Below are 26,629 nucleotides of genomic sequence, written 5' to 3'. Positions count from 1 at the left end.
CCTTAAAGAACCAGAAAAGGTTGACTAAATGTTAGCTCTGGAACAGTTACAAATTATTTATATTCTGAAAGCAAAGCTTTTAAAATGGTGCTACAGTAATTCAGATAAGAGTACATGTGAAAACTGATGTACAGTAATTGCACATAGAGGCACATGAATCATTAATATTTTAAATGCATTTAACAAGTAGAACAGATAGGCAAGAGGAATGAAGAGCAGCACAGAAGTCTTCAAAAATAGGAGTTTTCAAAGGAAGTTGAAGTGTCATTAATGAAAGAATGTAAAGAAGCTACAATAATTGGCCTATAGCAATCTCAATTTCTTGAACACAGTGAAACAAACCAGGCCGGAGAGCATTTGAAACTATCCTTTTGAAAGGGGACTATGAAAATACATTTGTAAAATACACTAAACACGTTTCCTAGCTGGCTCTGTTGTAATTCATTCTTTGAGTAACTATTACTACAATCTATAACACTATTACAATTCTAACAGCTTTTTAAGATGGCTTTCCTGCATGGATAGAAATATGACTGTACAGAATTTGAGATTATGAGTTTGGTTTCTGGTTATAACTTATCTGCAACTCCTTTTTTCCCCCAGCAACAACAGATTAAAGCATAGTTTGAAAGCTAGAGGCTTCTTCTCACTAAATAACAGTTTTCTAATGTCTTATAGACATGCAGAATCCTTGACTTACATTTAAAACAACAACAGCAAAAAAGGTGTTTCAAAAATGCACTTCAAGAAATCTTGAATGTTCCTTTTCCACCAAACGGAAAACAACTTATTTCAATTCTTTCAAATTAAGAAATCTGTTCAGTTAAGAACACATTCCATTATTTTCTCTTATAGGATGGATAAATCTGCCAAAAAGCATTTCTCATCATTAGGGTTTTCCATAATATATGTTATTTTTCCCCTTGTTTTAAATGATTGCTTGGTAGAAGATGTTATGGCGCTTGTGCCTATCATCACTGATTCCAGCTGTGATCTTGGTGACAAAACTTAATGAAATGATTAATTCTGTAGCAAGTGCATTTTCCTTACATGAAAGCTCAGGAAAAAAAAAAAAAAAAGTGGAAAAAATGCACACAATAACTTTGTTGGATAAAGCGAGGCTTAAAATAAATATAATTGAGGTTAAAATAAATATAATTGAACCCATCCTCTGGATAAACATTTGGACATTGACCTTAACCTTTTGAGCAGCTGGTTAAATAGGGAAGGTGGGAAGCAAATTAAAGTAGTTTAGGAATCTCCAGGATTTCTCCTTGAAATTTTCTCAGTATACCAGGATTTCTGGTTCAATGTCAGCAAATCATGACATCTGCCCTTTTATTTTACCACAGTATCACCTTCCATCTTGTTAGTAACCGCATCATTTACAATTAGAATCTTTGCATTTTACCAAAAGAAATCTAGTCAATTGTTTGTGTATCCAGCAATTTCCAGAACAATGCTTACAACCAGATATCTGAGCAGTTACTCAAGATTGCTCATTTGCACTTACTTGATTAGAAAGGTTGAATTCTGTAAATAATGTGTGTGCAAGTCATATGATCTGAGATATCTGATGAAATTTGCAACTCCTGTGATAATTTGTTTCAAACACCTCAGTTACCAAATTAAACGTAATAGGAACTGAGTGCCCTAAAGAAGATAATATGTTTCATTTCTCTTTTTAAATGGAATACTAACATAACACTGCCTAGTACTTTGTGATATAACTGAATCATTTTAATTTTAACTTAATTTGGACATAGAGACTTACTCTGCCCACAGGGCTCATAGGATGAGCAGCATAATCTGATGTCAGATTATAGTTAGTTGCTTCACATATCACGCTTACAGGTCTCTCCTTCTTTTCTTCAGATGTCATTGCTGCAGCAGTCCTGAAAATAGAATATGTAATAGCACTAGAACATGCTGTGTATGCACACTGCTATTAAAAAGCACCCCCAGACGTAGCCTAATACAAGCTGCGTCCTACTTTTTCAATTTAAAAGCAGTTCACACTTCATTGTAAAGTTACCTGCACTGTGTTTTAATCTTAAATCTGTCACAGATTAATTTAAGATGTTTAAAATAGGATTTCTTTATTAGCTTATGCTGTTGGTGGGAAGGAAAAACACTTTGATATAGAAATAGGACGAAATGCTCTCCAAAGCCACATATGGCTTTGCCTCACTTCACAGAGTCATAGAATGGTTTGGGTTGGAAGAGACCTTGAAGCCCATCCAGTTCCAAAACCTCTGCCATGGGCAGGGCTGTGATTCACCAGATCAAGTTGCCCAGGGCCCCATCTAACTTGGCCTTGAACACCTCCACAGATGGGGTACCCACAAGCTTTTTGGGCAGCCGTTGCAGTGCCTCACCACCCTCTGAGTTAATGACCCAGACTAAATCTCTTCTCTTTCAGAATACACACATTTATGCAATTCCACATACTGTAGTTCTGACAGTTGACACTGTGACAGTTGTCACAGTGTAACAGGTGTTGCAGCAGTGGTGGTAAATAGGACACCTAACACCCAGCTACATATAGCATCTTAAAGTCAGGTATGACTACCATGCATATCATCTTTGCATTTTGTTGTGTAAGCCACAAAATTAATGCAAAGATAGCAATTACTGGGGAAAGGACTCAACAGGCTGACAAAATAACCAATAGAAGAAAAACTATCAGATAAAACAAAGTAAATTAAACATGCTTTATTGTGCCTATAGGAATCAAAAATGGATTCCTTGTTGGAAGTTTACTGGATTACAACATAATAAATACATTGTTTGCTAATACTATAGAATATCTGAAGCGACAAATGGAAATCCACACAGTTAGACAGAGTACATTTCTACTATATAACCACGCTGCATTATTCTTATTGCTTTTTTTCTATTAAAAAAATAGTATCAAGTATTTAATATTATTTTCAATAAATTTAAACAAATGAAATTATATACATGGTAATTCGACTTGGAAAAAAAATAAACATCACAATTAGCAATCATGGAAGCTTATTTAAACGTCAGATAGTTTTAAAACACGTATTTTGTAGCCACTTACTGTTCATTCACAACAAAAATACAGTTGTCCTGCGATGGCTGTCCCGTTACCGGATGTTTGCAGGTTACTTTTCGTTCATTGTGACTGTAGAGGGGAGATAAGGAACAACTCTTAGGCATAAATTTTTTAGTTTTCCAACTCAGCCATATGTAGCCATTACATCAAGTATATCAAACCAGTAAAAATGAAGTCAGTCATTTAAAATCTTCAGATGATGCAGATTAATATTCAGTGATTGGAACAGAGCTATGTCACGCTCAAGGTCCGCTTTAGTCGATGACTAACCCAGCACACTGCTCCACTGCACCTCCCAGCACCAGGGAGCCTGTCAGCATAGGCCTTTGCTCTCACCAGGACACACCAAACCTGGCACGGCATCTTGTTCTCCTAAGCTGCAGCTTTTGCTAGATCACTGGATCACTAGGCCTTGGAGCAGCTCCAAGAACATGAAAGAAATTGCCGAAATTCAATGGCTCTCAGCTGCTGCCACTCACGAAGGAAATGTTTTGACTTGAGCCATCCAGCCCAAGGGGGGACAGGAGCAAAGGGGAGAAGCAGTCCTGTTGTAACTGCCTGCAAGACATGCCTATCGGGTGACTCTTACATGCTGGTCCTGCTGCAGAACGGGGCTTTCCTGCAAGTTTCAAGGCCTCACAAGTCCCAGCCACGTCACGAGCAAGCATGAATGAAAGTGCAGAGCTGCCAGCTGGCAGAGCAACAGCTTAGGACACTGTGAGAAGTCGAGGCCTGAACTGCAACAACCCCTGGGAACAGCATTCCTCAGATGTAGGGGTGGAGCAGGGCAGGTGTGCTCATGAAATCTTCAGTGATCAAAAAGCACAGAAGCTGAAATCAGACTAGGGAAGGACAATGAGCACAGAATGAAGGTGTATTAATCAGGTATATTCAAGTTATTTGAAAACAAACTCACCTCACTTGTATATTTAACACTTTATATAATCAAAAAAGTATTTACTACAAAGAGTGAAGTACAACAGTACTTCAGTACAACAGTACTACAACAGTAACTGAAAGCAGCACTGTAAATAATGAAAAAACAATAATTCCTTTTAAAATATTTACTTTTGCAAAGAATACAGGATACAGTCTGTAGGACCTTATATATTACTACGCCTTTTTTACCCCAAGCTCAGCCTTAAAAATATTTGTGGACAGGGAACAAACCTGGACAAAAAAAGTGTGCTTTAGTTGCAAGATAGCTGAAGAGGCACAAAAGGACAGGAGCTCTAAATGCCACATTTTCCCCAGCAGCTCCCTCTTTTACTGCCTGTTTGCCTAACCTTTTCAGCTTTCACAACTATGAAGCACAACTCATCTTGCAAATGTTATGCACTCTGCTCTTCCTGCTTCTTAAAACAACACAGACTTCACAAGGCTATCTTAACGTTCCCCAAGCTCTTGAACATGCCTTTTGTTCATAATCATTTTGCAGCTTTGGTGCATAACTTAATTACAAGTTATCTCCATTCAATAAACCCATAAAATATTCACACTTGTTCCATGAACAGCAGACATTTGGATAAATGTGCATAAACCTAAGGTGCAAGATTAGAAACATAACCCCATTCTTTAAACTCTCTGCCTCCCCATGCTGAAATTAAGTGGAATTTTATAAACCTACAAACACCTAGCTGGGTAGACACGTTATGGAGCATAGCTAATGAACTAACAAATTCTGGTAAGTAATCTTTGTTTTTTCAGTAAATTCAGCAGAATTCTCAGTTCAGCTTCCAAAGAAGCTGCTATTACAGCAGCTCATGTATTACAGTAAGAGGAACAGATGGAGACCACAGGAGTATGTTTGTACCATTCCTTATTGCCATGATCCCACAACTTTAAAATGAAAATGGCCCATATTGAAGAGAACTCAAAAACATTCCCAAGAAACGAACCGGGTTTTCTTAAATTCTTTTCTTTTGACTTCCAAAAACTTAATTTTCATTCACTCAGGTGACTCAGAGGTGTCATATCCCAGGTGCTGTGGGAGTGCACCTGGCACATGCCTGCACAGGAACAGGCAGGATTCAACAACCCCGTGGGCAGGTCATACAAAACGAGGAGGGAAAACAGATAAGAGAAGGAGAAGGATAAACAGAAGAGAGGATGCAAAAACAGAAATCTATTTAGCAATGTTGGTTTTTTTTTTTTCTACTCTCGAATCATATAATGAGTCAGTACTTCAGTAGTAACACAGTCATTTGTTTTTGGACAAAATATGGTTTTCTGTACTGCTCAAACTGACTTTGGACGTACAGAAATGAAGCTGACATTGCATACGAACAAAAGGCAAGAAAAATCATAAAACATGAAACAATGTCCAGTGAGGTATAACATTCCTTAAAGCATTTTCAAGATCCTTACAGTCACTTCTCAATAGGTGAGACAAAGACAGAACAATCTTTTCTTTGTCTTCTGCTGAGATGGAAGTGAAATTTCGTAAGCTTGAAAAGAAGTGTGATTACTTTAATATGTCTTACTGGATGAACATACTTTAAACAATTCAATTTAAAACTTGTTCATTACTCATCAGAAATGTTGCATTTTTGGCATTCACTTAGCAGATATTTTGACAAGACTTCTCAAGTTACTGGTGTAAAATATAGAGTATCTTGGTAATTGTTGTCATAACCCTCCTACCTAACAGTAGTTTTAGGCGTTTGTTTTAAACTAAATCTTGCAGACTACAGAAAATTTCATTAAAAGCCACCATTCAATATTCACAGTCTTTACCACATTCAGCTTGGACAGCTGTCCAAGAAATTTCACGCTGGGCCTACACCCAAGCTGCATTATCTCGTCAATGGGTCACAGGGGAAATAAAGCAAAAATATTTTCTTTTACTGCAAATTTTATTTTCCATTTTATGCAAACTCCACTCTGCAATTCAGAATTTCAACTCCGCATATTTCTGTGTCTATGCCTTTATGATGTGACCAAGAGTGATTTACTTGGATAACAGCAGCCAGAAGACAGCATGTTAATTTTCTGCTGATGCAGGGATACAACCTCCAAGTTGTATATGGATATAACATTATTTTCTTCTTTCTTTCTCAGAACAGCTAAGGGTGGAAGAGACCTTTTGGTCGACCTGCTCAAGAAAAGGCACACAGAGCAGGCTGCTCAGGATGAACTCCAGGAGGCTTCTGAAGATCTCCAAGGAGGGTAATTCCACAGATCTCCAATCAATTTCTGGTAACAACATGTGTTGAGAAAGCGGGGCAACTATATACACAAACAGCTGTGCTTATACCAAAGGATTTGACTGACCTTTACTATTTCAGCAACCGCAGTCAGTTTGTATTAATGGCCTGCTACACACCATAAATTCCCTGTATATTTTATTAGTATTCATGAGCATAGATTCAATATTAACCATTAAAGTTTGCCACTGAGAAGCATTAAACTCCAGAAATGAACACTGCTGACTAAGATCACAGAATGGTTTGGCCTGGAAGGGACCTGAAAGCTCATCTAGTTCCAACCCCATGCTACAGGTAGGGCTGCCACCCAGCAGCTCAGGCTGTCCAGGGACCCATCCAACCTGGCCTTGAACGTCTCCAGGGATGGGGCATCCACAGCTTCTATGGGCAGCTGTGCCAGTGCCTCACCACTCTCTGAACAAAAAAATGTTTACTTCCTCAGAAAGGAAACAGTGGTTTGGTGTCTGGGTTATGCTGGGACTTTGAGGAAGTGTGCCCCATGCTGAAACACTGCAGCATTCCCTGGAGCAGATACATTTCTTCACTGAATGAAGGTGATGTGACAGAGAAGCAAGGTACATCACAGGTCTGGCACGCATCAAAATAATGCTCTGTTCTTGATTCCAGTAGTGGCCCTGACAGCGGCCAGTTGTAAAAGCATTTGAAATAAAGCAACCAGCCAACCAAAAAAAAAAAAGAAAAAAAAGAAAAAAGAAAATAGAAAAAAGAAAAAAAAATCCCAACTGTACTGAAATAGCTGAAAATGGAACATGTCTCTGAACAAGCTATCTCAATGCAAGACAACCAAACAGGAAAATCTGACCTCCTTTTCTCTGGAATTTATTATATTCTTCTTCCAAAGTCATTTCTCTGAACAACTGCAGGCTTTAGCAAGTATCTCAGCTTTGACACATGGACAAACCCTTGAAGAATTTATCTTGTCCAGGTTAGAAGATGGCCACAACCTTGAATTTGACTCATACTATTTGCTTTCTTACTCCACTCCTTCTTTCTCCTTTCCATTACTCAAGACACTCTCTTCAAGAAAATAGAAGACAGACACAAGACTATTTTACTTACTTTCACCAGTGCTAAATGTGTTTAAGAAATCTTGCTTAATCTACTCATGTAGAGTTAACAGCAATCTTTTTGATGGCCAAAAGTGATACAAGGATGACTGAAAATGTCCTCAAGTAGATCATTTAAAAACATTATCCTATCCGTAGATAGAAAAATAATGTACAACTCCAGGGACAGCACTTTCCAACTGTTTGTTTTATGCCTTGTTTTACAGAATTACTGACACAGAAATGCTGTGTACCAATAGCACTGCGAAATCAGCAAACAGAAAATTTGATCCAGTTTTGTCATTTTGAAGTTGTTGTAATCTTTAAATGTATTGGGGCTTTTTGTCCGATTTTTTTTTTTTTTTTTTTTTTTTTGGATAGGCAATCAACTCAGTTGATAGCAGTAGAAATAGAAAAAAATATATATAATCCAGCTGGTACAGAAAGGTCTATGCAATTAAATTGAAGAGTTAGACAGAATTCGATTGGAACAGAGCAATTCACTCTGAAGTGGCAAGGAAGAGCCAAGTACAGAGGTGAGGACACTCAGATTGGGGTCTCTCCATTGTATGATTTGGTTGAGCTCCCTATCCTCTCATGAAAATGGAGCAGGGGCCAGAACTCTTAAAAACACATCTGGTTTTCTCCCACTGAAATTAAAGCTAGATACCACTTCAAAGCTTTGCTCATGCCCTTTCTCTGTATACTTTATTTATGTGGTCCTAAAGTCTAAGGCCTTCTCATTTAGTCATTCTCAATGTGACCATCAAAGCAAAGGCTGACTTTTACTTCAATGAAAGGATACAAACAAAACCATAAACTGGGACATAACTTCCAACAAACCTCTTCATCTTTAATTCAGAAAGACTGTTCCTTTTGGTAAAACTGAAGAACACATTTCAGAAGATTGGCATACCACATATCTGCCTCCTAATATGTTTTCTAAGGCTTAAGTAAGATTTTCAGTCTGATGATCTAATCCATAGGCAATCTCTTTATATCACAAATTTACTCAGAGTACACAGAGATATTTCATAAGAGAGGCAAATGTATACATTTTTCATGTTTCGTAACAAAATACTTTAAAGCTATGAATAAAGCAAAAAATCACAAAAGCCATTAAGTGCTCCTCTCTAAATTAATTATTTTCACTGACATTTGAAGGTAAGATTAAACTGGAAACATATGTAGGATGAGTCCAGTCCAGCTTTATTCAACTTATGTGAAGCATTTCATTATTAAATTACGGAAACAAAAAATCACATCAGCAATTTTTATGTTGTGTGCTTGCTTTCTAAGATAAGAATGCCTCATAACTGAAATAAATGCAGTAACTTACAATTATCTGACAAGAAGTTGTCTGGATTTTGAAAAAAACTTAGGTAAATGCAGTCCCTACACAAATGTTAGCAAGAACGTGGTCTGTGGTTGTACAAAGTCTTATTTTACTAAATCTGTAATGCCACATTGTACCAAAACCAAAAGCACAAGCCTTTTTTTTTTTTTTTTTTTTTTTGGTCAGTACTGTCATACCCTATAATTATAAAGCTTTTTTTTCAATTAAGCTTTTTAAACAACTCTGGCAACCGTATAAATTGAACCGTAGGCTTCACTAGCAGACATACGAGTAGAGTAATTGAACATCAGGGCCACTGTATAAAAGGGAGTGTAAAGAGACAGGAAGTTTCCAAGTGCATGGAGTGCTGACCTGCATCACATACACTGTCACTGTGAAAGTGAAGTATGTAAAATACTTTGGTGCACACACATTTGGGAAGGTGCACGCAAAACTCTACTGATCTTCTTGGCAAACAACACAACACCTAGTCTGCAGTTGCTGCTGCCACCAATTTCTTGATCTGCTATGACTTTCATTTTTTCAGGCAAGAGCTCTTTTCTCTCTGGATTTTCCCTTTAAGCCCTCCTTAGTATGAAGCAAACACAGAAGTTTTGGTCTCCTTGCTAGTGCTGTAATGAAAAAGCACCTGAACATCTCTATACAACTGACTGTACTCAGCTTTTCAATCATTATAGATATGTACTGCCCTGAAAGCGTAACCCTTTCTTTCAACTGGACCTTTGTAAAACGAGATTTATATTTCAGTGAAAATAAAGCCTTTTCTTGCCCAAGCTGATACAATTGTTTTTCCGAAACTTTGTAGCAGGATTTCTCTCACATGTAACATATTTGAGAATTTGCAAGATACTGAAATTCAATAAAGGCCACAAAAAGTGGAGGAAACTGTGAAGCAACTTGCTGTGTGTCATTAATGTACATAAGATTTTTACATTTTAAGCCCTGAGCACAGTGTAAAATATACTATCTTGGTAACAGTACTGCAGTCAAAGAAAATCCTCAACTGTGTATTATTATAAAATATAATGACCAAAACATTATTTGCTGTTTGAGACAGCTTGAGAAAAAAAGGAGGCAGTTAGAAGGCACAACTATCTGTAAGTCTCAGATTTGATATTTGAAATCTTAGTGCTCCTTAAAGGATAACTAGCTGGGAAGCTTCCAAGAACTAGTGTAACATAAGACCCTTGGAGTGAAAGCCTACATGCTGTTTTCTAAATTCAAATAAAATTTGGAATAGCATGGGTCAATAGGTGGCTTGCAGACAAGAAGTAGTACTGGATATTCCCATCCTGTTGAGGACTGACCACAGACATCCCAGCAACTAATGCTGCCCCCAAAAGCCCACTTGTCCCTTGCACCAAGGATGCCACAACCTCTCCTGAAGAGGCAGTGAAGGTAAAAGAAATAAAAGCTAACTTTTGGAGAGGGCGACAAGAAGTCACAGATAACAGCTGTCCTAATACAACGAGCTAGTTCTCTTTGCTGCTAAAGATAGACTGGTCATATTAGACTGTATGAAGTCACCTAGTTTCATTAAGAAGAGTTGATTAGGAACTATTAATAGGTATTTACTTACAGATACATAAATGTTAAAGGTTTATGGTACTGGAAATGACCTGAACTTACAAGAGACATACAGGTTGTGTAACTGCATGATCACAACTATATCACAACACATGGAGCAATTCAGCACCCCAAGTACTGGCATTTGGAGACTGGAGAAAAGCCAGGATTCTCAGCCACCATCCACAAATCTACGCACAGTTTTAAGTAACAATTCTTCGCAAATGATTTTATACAGTTATCAAGACATCAAATGTTTTCATCAAAGATCACTAGGCAAGGGAATGATCTCTAATGCCTATCACTGAGCTAAGTTCTGCAAGCCTTGGCTTTCATGACTTATTATGTTGTAAGAAATACGAGTGAAATGCACTACTTTAGAAAGGTTGTTAGACAGAGAAGTATGAACTCAAAAATTAGCTTTGATTTATGGTTCCTTTTTATTTTATTATGAATTCCAGAGATACTTTGCAGGAGAAGCCTCTTTTAATAATAGTTCATGTTTTATAATAATTAAACACTGAAAAAAAAAATCTCCTTAAATATTACACGAAAAAAATGCATGCAAATAAATTAAGCAGTTTTTATATAAGCAAACACTATCTCGTTTATGCAAAAAACAATCTTGCTGTCAAAAGTATTTCCAACTGAAATCTTACTTGGCTCTCATGCTTTCAAGAATTCAAGATGTCTCCAATGGATGTACATTGAAAAAAGGTCAAAGTTGCCCCAGAATGTCTTCACCTCTCAAGCACTGACAACCTTGACTATCCTGTCCAGCCTCCTTCCCACTTTTAGTTTAAATGGGAGTTCACTGAAGTTCAAAGATGCAGAAAAAATATAGAAAACTCTGTGTTTCACTGTTGTGCATTTAATAACAGAAGCAATAAATCTACTAACAAAACTGATAAATCCCACATTCATTTACCCACTTCTAAGTTTTCAATGTGTTTGGAGCACTCTCTGGACAGGTGACAATCCCTCCTGGCAAAACCTAGTTATTTAGTAAATTGTTGTAATCTCCTCCTATTTATAGTTCTCTTGATATTCTTGATATAGTTCTATAATGATATTCCCCCCTCGATACACTATGCATCAGAATTCTGCTCATCTTAGTTTTCATCTTATTGTGGGGTTGTTTTCTTACAGTAAGGAACAAAAGAGTACACTGTGAATTTACAGTTTATGATCTTCTGCTTGACTATTTTCAATATTTAGCACCTAAGCCCAACCTTCTTGCTCTCTTTCTCCTTCCTCTCCTTAGTTTTCTTCCAGATGATCTCTTAACTATGCATGTAACTCCTTCCCCAGCTTTCCACTTTCTGTGCAGCTATTCCATGCTTTCACTGTCACGTCTACTTCCTCTTTGCAGTTATTACTCTTGAATAAGAAGTTGCTGATTACTGAAATAACCCTATTTATTGGATTTTACTGGATTCACATTCTCTCACAACTCAGATATCACTTTGCTTCCACTACTGGTCTCCTCAGCTGTTGATTATCTTCATTCAATACTGCTTGCTTCTTAAAAGACACTACTTGCTTAGTATTTTTTATGCCTGTATCATATAACCCCAAATCCTGCTTAGTCTCAAACTACTTACAGAAAGATATCCTTTAAAAAGCACTATTTGAAGTTACAGCACTATTCAATCGTTCCATTAAACTCCTGCTGTACAACTACAAAGAATCAAAGCTGCTTAATTTTATTGAGTTGTAAATGCAACACACACATACATACACTTTTATTTTAGTAAATTAGTACTTTAGGATCAATGGCAGACTTTCAAAAGAGGCTTGGTGAAATTGCTTTGCTTTTCCTTGCAAATCTGAGTAAGCACATCAGCAATGAAAATCTGATATGTGCTAGCAGTAGTACTTAAACACCTTATTTTTCTTGAAAGTTATCCCTTTCAGTCAAATTTATAGGGATATCTTCCCCTTACCCCATCTGCTATTATTAATGATTTATTTATTTTAAAGATTATCTGAATCCCAGTATCAATTTTTCGATGAAGCAAATTCCATTTTTATTTTAGCCAGCATGGCTATGTAGGCATGTAACAACATAGCACTGTTTTCAGCTACACCAATTCCATGATATCTTGATCATCTTCCCAATGCCTTACGAGTCGACACACTTCCACAGTTAGATCTCTAGTAAACATCAATTTGTATTAAATATCACACACTTCTGTTAATTACTCAGTAAAACTTAAAAGGAAACCATGCTTATCAAGCCCTTATATCAGAATATATTGGGAAAATACCTAGTTGTGACCTAATCTGCTGAGAGAAAAAGGGCTTGGCAAGCTCCCATAAAGTAAATGCATTATCAACTGGGAAGCGCTTAGAAATATTTAAGAGTCTGATAAAGGAAAGCAGCTGAAGTGTTGGTGTAGACATCCATTTTAATTGTGGTACTGCACTCAAGTCATCCCATATTTCGGACTTTCCCTCACAACAGATTCTGTTTTGCAAGAAGTAAAGACAGATGCTGAAACTTTATAAAAATAGTTCTTTTAGAAACAAACAGCCATCATTAACACTTCTACGACAGGTCTCCTTAAAGCCACTGCAAGTTTTTAAGAGTATTTAATCTTTGTGGTCCACTGACACAGTATATGCAAACGCATGCACCAGACCCCAGAAGATAATTAAAGCTTGCAGTATGAGTGGGCCTGCAATCATCTCAGACAAGAGAGTATAAAGCCTACTAAAAACATTCACTGCCTATGATGCAGAGTTTAAGTCCATAGACAGACCATATGTGGAACCAAAGTGGAACCCTGACTGCAGTGGTTTTCATCTGCGAGGTCTGAGGGCACAGATCAGGCTCACACAGCTCTGGTGCTGCTTTCATTCTATAAAGATTTGGTTTCAGGAGCTGATCATTAAAAAAACAAAGAAATAGAAAGACAAGGAACACCAAAAAATCTATATTATTTCCTTAGACAAATAGTAGCAAGTTGTTTCAGAAAGCTTCAAAGGACAGAAATAAGATCAGCTTTGCATTTGCTTGAAATCACAGCATAAACAGAAATTTAGATTTTCTCTGTACACGCACATACTTCAAAAGACTACAGTGCCTTCTTGAAACTGTCACATGTAATGTTCATAAGTCTGCCTGCTCATCTTTCAGGTGAAAGATCCTAAAAAAGGTGCAGCGTTTTCTGTTTCCAAGATACAAACAACACTGATCACGCTTGTGGAAAACCATGATTTAAATCAGAGGTGATCTGTAAAGAATGGACCAAGCTGCTGAGAGGTCACAATTCCTCTATTTCTCTGCTTTCAAGTCTATCACTCCCTATTACTCTTCATCTTACTACTTTAAAATACTTCTAAAAATTAGGCAAGCCTCAGCAGTTTAGCAAATATTACTTCACAGAAAAAAAAGCCATTATAATATTAACCACAATAATACTGAAGGGTTCCTAAAAGTTTTAATTCCTCCTACAGATCAGCACAGCTCATTATCAGGGGCAGAATGTCCTATGGGGACAGTGTCTGTGCTTCTATAACACATTTAACTTTGATGATCGGACAGATAGGTCTAATTGTTGGTGTTAAGAATACAGAATAACAGAATGGTTCAGGTTGGGAGGGACCTCTGTAGATCATCTAGCCTCTTTGCTCAACCCATTTGCAATTAGTGAAAAGAATCCTCTGCAGCACTGAATCTGTCTCCATGCTGTTTAATGATACTATTTTACAGCATGAATTCCTTGCCTGTGATCAAAAAGCAATAAAGTCCATAGATTTAAGTAACAAGAAAAATGACTTGAGAAACATTCCACGGAAATGGGCAAAGCCAAATTATGGCTGGGAGCTGGAGATCAGCACCTCCCTCAACAACCAGGAAGAAACGGAAAAGTGGGAGTGTGTAGAGATGGTGGTCTAACAGAAATTGTACAAAGACAAGTAGGAGGAAATTAGTTAGCTTCATTTTCAAAATGCACCAAGTCTTCCACCAAAAGTAGTTCTAGTTTGCTTTTTCTTGATGAGTTACTCTATGTATCAGCACAAGAAGAAATCCAGATAAGTGAATATTTTCATACTAGTCCAGAATACAGGAAGAGAAAAGTTCTTCCTGCAGTACTTAAGAAGTCTGCAGTTTTTAATGTCATTCATGCATCTTCCCATACTCAATCTCAGAAATGCACAACTGGTTTTTAAAAAAAAAGACACTAAGAAAGAAAAAACAAAGATACTCTCAAATAAGATTTTTCACATTAAAAATTGCTATGGTACAATCCAGTTATTTTAGAATAAGATTACTACAAAGAAAAAAAGAAAAAGCAAGCCAACCTGAACACAAGATTAAGTACTGTTGTCTTTATGCAGTGTTTTAGATGCTTTTCCCCACCTTGCTGCTGAGATTCTTGTAAGATAAATAAACATCATCACTTACACAATTTCTGAAGCAGCAATAATTTGTGACAACTTCAGCAGCACTATTATTTATTGCTAATAAGGAAATGGGATAGAAAAAGGGTGACTATATACATACTGCTGTAGATGAAAAAAAAAAATAGCATTAAAAAAAAAGGAAAAATGCTCAGTAAGGACAAAAAGAAAATGAATTATTATGTTCTTTCAGTAAATGGCTTCATTACATGGAACAAATGATTTACTGCTTAGAATTTCTTATGTGTTTCAACACATCTGGTCATGTACTACGAAAAGAGCCTGCATCCACTTCCCAGTGCTTAAACACAGGCTGTTAATCACTTTGATACCTGTATGCCTTATATAATCAAACTACTGGCTCTAAAAACTTAGAAAATTCCACTTGAGGAAAGTTTTTCTTGGCTGTCTCCCCTGTATTTTCACATCTTCAGTTTCAGTACTGACACAGACTGTTCTGCACTATTCATTTCCTTCATAAATGCAAGGGAATTACTACATCTCATTTGCTTTGATTGCCATGCAGAAAACACACATAGTAAAAAGATATTACGATTCGGTGTCTTAATTTCCAACCTTCACAATTATGTTTTTATCTCACCACACAATTGAAATAACACATTTTTTATTAGTAACTACTAGTGACCCAGAAACACAGTCCTTCAAAGAATGACATACTGAGATATCTCTATTCTAATTGTTGGTTAACTGCAGCAATAGAAAAAAACTGTAGGATAAATGTTACCTTTTGAACAGATATGATGCCACTGATGACTCTGCCATCACTTTCTTACAATAAGTTCATACTTCGTCAGGAACTAGAAGCTGGAAGTCATTTTTTTTCACAGATGGTTTAATTTAAACTGTTGAGGGACTCTAAGCTTCTGGAATTGTGGCATGCTGTTCAAAGTCTATACACAAGTCATCTTCAGCCAGCTCTGGTAGGCTGCACTCCCACATACTGAGTAGTAAAACGCTGAATAGCATCAGTGATGACTTCTCAAGTCATAATCCCAAGAGCTAAAACTTTCTGATGTGAAGTGCACGCAGCTGTCACAGACCATGGAAATTAACGAGGACTGCTGCAAAAGTAATGCTTCCTGTTTTGTTACGTTGGCTCAGAACAGCAGAAGGGGATGTAGTTGAACTGTGGTAGAGGATGAACCTTCCCACCAATATTCCATTACATTTTGTTGTTGTGTCACAGATGTCAGCAGAGAGGCACTGTGACAAAATAACATTGACATGGAAATGTATGTGAAGCAAAGGTGTGTCACTGAACTCCTCCGTGCAGAAAATGGCACCCACTGATATTCACTGATGCTTGCTGAATGTTTCTGGAGACCAAACTGCACATGTGAGCGCAGTGTGGCAGTGGATGGTGTGTTTCGGTAGTGGTGGCAGGAACGTTTAAGGCAAGCCACGTTCTAGATGGTTATGCACAACTGTTACAGCACAAAATGAAGAGCATCTCCATTAGCTCAACTGCATGAATTGGCAGAATACAACCAGGAAACTGTTTGTAGAGAGGAATATCAGCTTCAGTGCACTGAAAACGATCGAGGCAATGTTGGAAAATCACAAAGTTTGCACCTGGTGAGATCCATGAATGCTCACACAGGGACATAAAGAACACTGTATGGACCTATTGAACCAATACAAGGCTGAAGGTGACAGTTTCCTAGATCGTGTCATTACTGGTGACAAGATGTGGTGACATCAGTACAAGCCAGGGTCAAAACTTCATGAGTGGTGATGTGCATTCCTCATTGAATAAAAAGTTCAAGAAGTGGCCGTCAGCAGGTAAAGTGTCTGTCAGGCAAAAGGACTGCTTTTATTACAGGAAAAGGGCAATCCCATTGGATTTCCTGAAGCCTGGACAAACCATAAACTCTGACTGCAATGTCAAGGCACTGATTAAGCAGAAGGCTCAAACTTCCAGAGTCAGGTCAGAAAATAAGACAACTTTCCCTTGTAACACTACTAAATCAGACTCCATGCCAGCTTGGAGAACGTGGAGCACATTGCCAATTTTAGTGGGATTGTTCCACCACACCCACCATATAGTCCATTCCATGGACTATTCTATAGTGCCTTTTGACTTCCACCTGTTTGGCTAACAAAAGCTGGACTAAAAGCTACACCTGCAGCTCTTCTGCTATCATCAGCGCTCAAAAAGTCACACCACTGAAAATGAATCATTTTTCACTGTGCTAACTTTCCAGTGGGCACCCAGCATGGGGTGCAGCAAGGAAGATGGAACTGTGCTTCTGACAACAGCTGACACATGCATTAGCTTAGCTACATACTAAGCATCAAGCTGGCAACAGTGATGTTTTAACATTAGAGCAATTCATCTGTTGCGGTTCTGACCTTGTAACAATCACAATGAAAAACATTCTAGCAAAGACTCTGCTTTCAAGAAGAAACTCTACCTAACAAGGCAAATCAGTTCATTTCAACGTGGCACGACTGATGTCAGGGACAAATGGACAATGGCCGGCATAGATTACACTCAGTGGCAAAATAAGGGAATTTTAAAATGACAAAGTCCATTATCATCCTCCATACTGATGAGAACACTTTTCTTCTATTAACTTCAGAACTTGTTCTAGTTTTTTCTATGCTGAAGCTGGCTTTAGAATGAATTTTAAAAGACTATGTATACCATACTCATGAAAATAAATTAACTGCAATTTACCATATGGAGTATTACTCATTTCTCCTTTTACCACTAGAAAACATGAACATAAGGAAGAGATTTGCGAGGCAGTGATTTTTCATGAGAAAACCAGAAGTGAAAACTCTGCCACAATTTTTTCTTTCCAGATTACACGTCAGAAAAAGCAGATTTTAGGCTACACTTCAAGACTGTAAAACAGAGTATTTGTAAAGAATAATGTTTTTACAGTATCTCTCACCTTATACAATGTTTCCAGAATCAGCAACTTCAGAGATATTTCAGATCTATAATTTATGCTATGTGGAGTTTTTACAGTTCTCCAGCTACTCAACACATTTCTACATGTTATGTGCCTTCTGACATAAAATTGTTTCAGAATGCTTTTCATCTAGTATAAAAAGTCTTAGCATTCTTTATGGAAATCCAGCTCTGTAGGGCATTGCCTTCTGTCCTTGATATCAAATGATTTCTGTTTCTGCTTAAAATGTATTTATAGCCTTTGAGTTTACAGTCACACAACACTATCACTTAAAGAAGAAAGCCTAAACGTTGAACTGAAAAGACCTCTTAGATGCAGAGAAGAGCATTGTTCACTTGTTTGTTTGTTTCCAATTCAGATTCCTGCTGAGTCCAACAAAGACTCAGGCACAGAGCAGATCTCAGAAAGGTAGTGCAGAACAGCTCTAACTCCTCGTCATTTTGTTGTGTGCATCTGTTCTGCTCAACCTGATGAATGACTAAAAAAGGCTTCTGTCTGGAGCTGTATGTGCATTACAGTTACAACTTAATGGTGGACAGAAAAATAATAATTAAAAAAATCCTATGAAGGCATGGCCTTCAACAATCCTTCTGTATAATGTTCAGAACTGACCGTTCAGTAAGAAATGAGAGATCACAAAATGACACCAGTATTAAAAGACAGCATCTACTATTTATGAGTACTATTAATTCTATTTCATTTGAATCTCATAAAGCAAAGGTGAAGATCGTTAACAGTGGAAGAGGTGAAGAGTGTGGGATTTAACAGCATTTCTTGTTTTGTGTGAAAAAATGGGCGTAAGAGTAAGCCATCATAATGAAAACAAAACAGGACTTGACTAACTCTTCCAAGAGAGGATGAATGTAGAGAGGTTGGCTGTACTATTGACTACAGCTGGAAAGTTTCCAGATATCTGCTGTCTGCAATGTGTGATAGCACCCAATTTGCTTATGTTCCCTGCCAACCCAGTGAAAGGAGTTTGAAAATGATGTCAGGCTACCAAGAGTCAGCAAAAAAGCTTGTTGTGGTCATCTCTCTTCATACTCCTTTCCCCTCAGTAGGCCCTGAGGGCTACATGCGCCCTGTGGCCTACTACCCAAATAGCCCTGCATAAGCAATGGAAACGAAAAATTCCTCCCTTTCAGTACTACGCAATGAAGTGTAATTTTGTGCTAGAACTGTAGCACGTGAAATGGAGTGCTTTCATTTTATTTCTTCAAAACCGTATGGGCAGCTTATACAGCTGTCCGAGTATTTAAGACAGTTGTGTTCCCAACTTTCTTATAAACAGACCTTTGTAGGCACCAGGATGGCAGCAGGACTCGTAAAACATTAGTAACTCCAAAATAACAGAAACAAAAATCTTAAGAAAGGAACTTTCAGACCATTCAATATGGCTTTATTTTTATTATCTTATAATACAAACATGCTACTTTACAAAAGGTTAATGGAGTCGACACTATCAAACTTTGAAAATGAGTTTAAACCTTGTATTTCCTAGGCCACCGCCAAGCTTTCTACTAAAAGCAGAATATTAGCCATGACAGTGGGGACAACTGAAGTAAAAATATCCCAATTAGAAAATCCAATTTACTTTATGCATTTTAAAAGAGCAGGAAATGCACAAGCCAAAATGCACATTGGCAGATCTACTTTAGATAAAACTTATTTGCTCCTTCAGTTGGACACTTCCAATCATGTCAATGATTGGTACTGTCACATAACTAAGTTTTTAATTATTTAATGCTCAGTTAGATGTCAGATCCCTTAATATGTATTTTACATAAGCACATATAGTCATCATAAAATGAGTGTTCTCAGTACTTGGGAAAAAAAAAAAGAAGAACATTACAGTACAGAAAAAGAATGCCTGAAGATCAACATATGAGGAAAATCAAGAAAGACATTAAGACTATGATATAAAATTATCAGCTTTGCCAAGAACAAGTGCAAACAAGTAGTAATGTTTGCCATAAATGTTCCTACTTCTTCTCATTAGGCAGAAGGTATTTTGAGGTAATGAACATGTTCACTGATCACTGCTCTAAACTATTTTACTGCTCATGAGCATTAAACTCAAAAGTTCTTGTAAATTTTTGGCAGTATGATAGCTTTCACTTTTTTCCTGAATGAAATTTGTTTCTTAATCCAGGTAAGGAAAAAACAGATTACACAGCGTTCACAGCTTATGCTCTTTTAGAGATCCTAACATTTAGATAAAATAGCTGTTTCAATGGTAGAAGAAACATATTTAATTACCTCCACATACACAAAGAAACAAAACCACACACCCACAAAACACCAAAACTAAAAAGCAAACCAACAGCAGAAGCCTACAAAGACAGATAGAACCAGCTCAATTCACAAGCAAAGCCAAAAGCGTCTTTCCATCACAAGAGTAAGTGATGCGTGCCATAAAACACACAAACACATTCCTCTTTTAACTTTAGGTAGCCACATATTTTAGCAAGATAAACTTGCTCATATTTAAACTTTATTCTCTCCTTTAACAAATAACTACAAAACGAATTCTTCAAGAAAATGAAAAAGTTGTGAGCAAAATTGTTACTCGTATAGGTAGGAAGAAGTAACTGGAAGATTCCAGAGATCACCACAGCAACTCAGTCTAACTGCGGCACTGTTCAGTTAACCAACAAAACCATGGAGTTTTATATAAAGTATACTGTGATAACTCTAACTGATATAATAAGCATCTTTAGACCTATATTTAAGAAATGCCTCTTTCTTCCACTCCCTTTTTCCTTCCCCCTGGAAAGAATTCAAGTTACCCTTAATCATTTAAGAGTACAGCTGCATACCTTTGGTAAAGAAAAGTGGAAAATTAGAAGTTTATATTCAATCTGAAATTCTAGCCAATAGAATGGGAAAATAGTCATGCATGTCATTCACTCACATGGCTGCTAATCTAGAAATCTACAAACTAATTTTTAGGTACAACATCTGTACCCTTTTCCTTTTTATTGTAGAACATTCAATAGAGTTTACAAGTATCAAAAAGCACAGCATACTTAAAGTGTTTTAAAGTCAGAAGCTTCAACATAACTGTCTATAAAGACCTATTTCAACTAACCCCAAATTACACTAAACAAACAGCTATAAAGTTGGTAATAAAAATTCACTCAGCTTTAAAAAACCTAAGTAGGTACCATAAACACATCATTAAAATAAACACTGAAATTATTTTGAAGATTGTAACAAAGGTATATTTGTGTCAATATACTTCAGAAACTATTTTCCACTACTCATTGCTTTAAGTTCTGCCTTGGAAACCATCTACACAAAAAGCTACAAGGAAACTTCTATGTGATTTGGCTGATTATCATTAACATAAATCACAAATATATTAATTCTGTATCTGAAATATTATACTATCACCCTATAATATCACATAAATTATGTCAGTTGATGCATTAAAGAAATTATCCTGTGCACATGCTTCTGATAGCTAACATATACATCCGTGGAGCTACCTAAGGCTCTGATTCAGATGATCTAAATCCAATCTGGAAATGATTTCCTGCTAGAAATCAATACCCAACTTTTACCAAGATGAGTTCCACTACTCCCAAAATCTCCAAACAAATGAATAAAACATTTTTTTGCATTTATTCATCCACTGAAACCAAAGTGACACAGCAAAACCCTAGCTCTCATTTTGTGTAGATAGAGGTGCTGTCATTTTCTAGCTTTAACACGTTAAAGGAGAAACCCTTTCAAAAATTGCAATCTGCCAAGAATTCTAAATTAAACACTGCTGCACTTTTATAATGAGACTTTTAAGAGCCAGGGAGAAGAAAAGATTTTATATTTCTTGGGCAGTGCTAAAACAGTTACCAAGAAGTGGGAAACAGAGTGTATTTCAGTTATTTAAAACTTAAGCTGCAAATGGACACAGTTCTGAGGGCTTTTTCTTTTGGTGGTTTGTTTTTTTTTTCCCCCCTGAATTTATAGGCTGACAGGTTTTGCAGCTCAGTATATGATATTCATACAGAAATAAACATTCACCCTGGCAGACGTTATGCATACAGACACATACATTCACTGGAAGCGCATCTGTTTTTCCACTTGTTGTCCTCCACACACACAGTCCCCAAAATAACATCTGTAAGATGGTCAACTACTATCATTGCCTTATAAGCTATAGGCTAAAATAAGGTAACTTAAAAGCGCCTGTTTCGACTGTACTTCCACTTAGTGTTGCTTGCTGATTAAGAAAGCTTAAATTCCTGCTACATTCAATCTCTTAAACACGATCCAATAGATGAGCAGAGTTGAATACAAATCTCAGAAGTTACACACAGAAAGTAATAAATCAACGAGCAGTCAATTACTACTTAATATTAGGCTTGCATTTAAAATCTTAACTTTGAATGCTAAAAATGCTGTTTACCACTTTGACTATGATGTGAATTATTAAATGCTGGATTTGAACTTTTTTTTTTTCCAAATAAGAAGGAAATGCTTTGTGTCTAAAAAACAGTTAAAACGTATGTCGAAAAATAAGAATTACTCACCAGTCTCCAGGGAAATTCATTCCTTACCAAAAGCCTGACACACAAACAACAAAATACACACCAAGACGTGAGGTACAGCCCTTTCCTCTCTAAAGCTGCTCCCCAATGAGCGCTGCACAACCCCGACCTAGAGAAAAAGCAACTCAGCTGTCAGGACTGCTAGCCTCCAGAGAAAGCTGATACTGCGGTGATGTCACATACTTCTGATGTGTTGCTGCAGCTCCAAGTTATCAACTCCCTTTTGCCAATAAAATCTCTGCTTCGAACTGATGGAAGACAAAACATATTTAACAAGAGGATTAAATTTCAACAGGAGCTAACAGTAAAGATTTTTAAGAGCGTGTCACGAGTTATACAAAATGTTACAGAGAGAGGAAGTGAAAAAGAACAGATGTTGGCAGCATTATATAAACACATTCTTCTAATTTACCTTCAACTCGCAAAGCCTTGATTTGTTGCAGTCATATTCATAAACCAGAGGAATGATCTGGAGGTTAGACTAGCACAAGGCACCACAACGTGGCACAACCCTCTGCAGGGCTCCAGCTAAGATAGCTAAGAACACCCCAACTCTGCTTTGCAGCCCTCAGCAAGGCCACTTGTCCCACTCTCCTGACCTCCTCCTGCCCCAGCTCCTGCTCCTCCATCTTCTCCACTTGCACTGTAGGCTTCGCCGCAGTCAAATGGAGCACCTGGGAGCACAAAGGAGTCCCGTGATCCTCAGAAAGCACTTGCCTAATTCCACTGGGAAACGAAGGCTATGAAACCAGCTGAAAGATCAACAAAAAGTAATCTTGTATGCTAGGGTCAGGAACTTGGATACCAGAATGGATGTTTCCAAACTACTGAGACTGTGATGCCATATACGCTGTGAGGAACATCATGGAAAGGAAAAGACCAACTGACACAAAGGTAGACAAGGATACGGACAGAAATCCCTCATACAACAAGAAAAATTAACAAAGACTATCTTCCTGAATAGCTTCAAATTAATGTCACATTTTTAAATATGGTAGCCCTTCGATTTTAAGCAGCCCTGAAGTAGCAATATCTAATTGACGCTTGGCTAGGAATCAGCAGGGGTGTTGTGCAGCTAAGTACTGCCTTTAGCCAGCCAGACTGAGGGCAGCACAGGCAAACAAAAAAGTACAAAAGAGGCCTGAAATTATTTGACATTGTAATAAGTATAATTATCTGTGACCTATGAAGATGTGAACCCTCTATTACAAAAGATTCCAAATTCATCAAGACAAATAATCAATTCAAAACAAAACAAAACAACGCGATATGAGTAAGATGAGGAGTTCTAAGGAAAGCATGGAAAAACAGACCGAAAAGAAAATGCAGGCCTCTAAAATGGAGAAGTTTTAACTTGAATCAGACAATAAAACCCCTCCTTGTACAGAGGAAAAGAATAAAAAATAAAAAAATAAATGGAACTGGTATGCAATTAGGGGTTCAAAGAAGAGTTAGCCAAGATGGAATCAAAAAACTGACTGATGTTCTACCCTATTTTTTCACTGTGAACACTGCCAACCATGGGAGCAGGAAGGCAGATAAACTAAAGGAACTAATGCATGTAAGCAGACTGCCACCGAGGCAGGGATGAAGTTGGTGAAGAGTGGAAGCCATGTGCAAAACCAGGAACCGACTGATGCACAGAAGATTACTGCCTGAACGCAGTCATGCTCAGGGAACTAACTTAAAATTAGCATTTTCATTAGTAACTTCAAAAAGGCACATGAAGTCTGCTGGTGACAAAGCCAGGAGCATCATCAGACATACTGAGTGATATCTGATCAAATATGAGAAGTGGATGTGCAAGGAAAAATGAATAACCAAAACCAAGGGGCAATTAGAGTGAAAGAAATCCAGGAGCAGAAACGTAAGGTGATATCCTGAACTGACAAAGTATACTGCAAAACAGACAAGAGGAGACAATTACTGAGAACAGCATCCAGTGTGTTTGTAGCTGTTTCTAACCCAACATCTCTGTATTCTTGTGACTTGTGTTTACTTCTGTGATATAACATGTGAAAGTCTGCACTTCCACTAACTTTTCTTTTTCCCCTTTTCTAATGGATCCACATAAAAAAGGCTGAAAGACAAAAGAATCGAAGTATGATAAAGGAATGCATCTGTGATAATTAATTATATCTGTTACTTTAAACTGGAACAAGAAAAAAAAAACCAAAAAAAACCCAACCAACCAAAAAACTCATACACAGTATGAGTATACACTCTAGGGAGAAGATTACAGGGATATGCCTCATCTGATCTAGCATCATAAGGTAAGCCAAGACTACCCTACATAAAGAGCATTCAAAGCTGAACAAACAAACACTGGGAAAATTAAATAATGCTTGAAGCCAGAGCAAATAGATACAACTTGTCCAAGACATGTAAGTTGTAAATATAATCTTTTACAACTCAGTTGTTCTCAATAATGATATCGTATAACTTTTCTATGACAGAAAGATTAGCTTCAAAATCTGCAAGTGCTTACCTTTAAAGCAAGTGATCTATTCTGAAAAAATTTCCCATCACACAAAATTCACTAGTTCAAAACCCTAAGTATTTCCAGAAACGTGCAGAATATGAGATTTGAAGACAAAACTGAATTCCAGAAATCTACTGACCATCAGTCACATGTTAAATGATCAGTACTGCAGATTATATTTCCCTCTTTCACCTGTATGTTTCCTTTAAAAAAGCCTGATCCTCTGCTTGAAATTAACTTGGCAACTCTTCCTCCTTTTTGCTAGAATATGATAAGCTTCATAGAAACAATTAATCCCTTGTTAGTTTCAAGACATTAATGCTTTTCTTTGTAAGAACTGTGCTATTTCCAGAAGAATCTAAGTTTCATTAATAGCCCCCAGCCTTGATTTCAGAGCAAGATTTGATTAAGTAATAGCACATGATGTTTGGAGATGAAGACAAGCAGGTCCATAGCAGCTGAAAGAGAGAACTACTAGGTTAGTCCTACTGATAAATGGTACCTTACCACCAAGTGCTGGTTTTCAATTTGACAAAAACTTAGTATTGAATTATAACAGCTTTCTACTATTTTCCAGTCTTCTGCAGTTCTGAACAGTTGCAGTAAACCGTTTTGACATATTCAAGTAAAGAGAAAAAATATTTTATTCTCCTGTCAGACCAGTACAAAGACAAAATAACAAAAACAGGTTCAAAGAGAAGAAGAAAAGTAAAGCTGCTCTGGACACATACATACAAATGACATCATGGCAACTTTACCTGTATTTTCCACAGGATTTAGGGAATGTACTTCGGATGAATGTAATGAGCTATCCTGAGACTGTCCATAAGACAAGGGCTATATTATATAAAATCCTTAAGTGAAAAAGATATTTCATATGAATAAGATTTTAAAAACAAAAGAAAAACAAACAAACAAAAAACTCAAAAAAAACCAACTTGGACAATCACAGAATCACAGAACGGCCAGGGTTGGAAGGGACCTCAAGGATCATGAATCTCCAACCCCCTGCCACATGCAGGGCCACCAACCTCCCCATTTAACACCAGATCAGGCTGCCCAGGGCCCCATCCAACCTGGCCTTGAACACCTCCAGGGACGGGGCATCCACAGCCTCTCTGGGCAGCCTGTTCCAGCATCTCACCACTCTCTCTAAAGAATTTCCCCTGACGTCCAACCTAAATCTCCCCTCCCTCAATTAAAAACCATTTCCCCTCGTCCTGCAAAATCCCAACTTCAATTTCATACTTAGAACTAAATTCAAATCAAACCAGGCTGCAGAAACCCGTGTCCAGCTGAGTTTCAAAAGTATGACTGATGACTCCATAGCCTCTCTGTGCTTAACAACTGTGTTTTAACTGTTTAGAATGTACATCATTGCAATTCATGATCACTGCCACTCATTCGTTCTTTGCTTCTGCTCCTTTAGGTGGAGAAGGACTGGAATTATGTCCCTGCCTTCTCTTCTTCAGGCTAAATAAACATATAGCTTGCTTCTTCTAGCACATCATGTTCTGGCCCCAAAACCAGCTTTGCTTCTGCTGCACTCATGATGGAACCAAAACCGGACACTTTTTCAAAGACATCCTCAAAAATGATGACTTGAGCTGCTTTAGCCAGAATGGTGATTATTATCAACATGTGATTATCCTTCATCACAACAGCGTAATACTGACTCACAGCCTCTACTCACCATGAGGACGCCAGGCCATTTTCTGGTATGCTGCCCTTCTTCTGCACATTTGCCTAGGCTGAACTCCAGTACGTTCCCAATTGCTCATTCCCTCCAGTTGCAGAGGTCTCTCTGTGGCCACATTGCCCTCTGGCACACTACACACTCCTCCTAAGGCTGGTGTTACCCAGGAACTCACTGAGGAGGCACAATTTAAGTCCCAATATCAACCCCAAGGAACAATTCCTGTAACAGTCACCTGTTTAAAACTCCAGTGCTACTCCGTAAGCCC

The 26,629-nt window shown here is 37.5% G+C and overlaps 1 protein-coding gene across 19 annotated transcripts in view; it reads right to left on the bottom strand.

Moving 5' to 3' along the window:
* The window catches only part of PLEKHA5 (pleckstrin homology domain containing A5), a 167,460-nt gene that overhangs the window by 67,411 nt on the left and 73,420 nt on the right, over positions 1-26,629 (bottom strand). For 9 of the 19 annotated variants that reach the window (XM_042889503.1, XM_042889519.1, XM_042889521.1 and 6 more), the window contains exons 4-5: positions 3,068-3,151; positions 1,775-1,895 (exon numbers count right to left, since the gene is read on the bottom strand). In XM_042889503.1, the coding sequence (XP_042745437.1) occupies positions 1,775-1,895; positions 3,068-3,151 (205 nt within the window). Of the gene's footprint in view, positions 1-1,774; positions 1,896-3,067; positions 3,152-22,165; positions 22,236-26,629 lie in introns of those variants that run through there. The other 10 variants (XM_042889523.1, XM_042889513.1, XM_042889511.1 and 7 more) reach the window with 8 other exon arrangements.

This window comes from Lagopus leucura, unplaced genomic scaffold (assembly GCF_019238085.1).
Source record: "Lagopus leucura isolate 7727_CA_CO unplaced genomic scaffold, USGS_WTPT01 Super-Scaffold_100159, whole genome shotgun sequence".
Taxonomy (NCBI): domain Eukaryota; kingdom Metazoa; phylum Chordata; class Aves; order Galliformes; family Phasianidae; genus Lagopus; species Lagopus leucura.
This window is presented reverse-complemented; position numbering and strand designations above follow the sequence as displayed.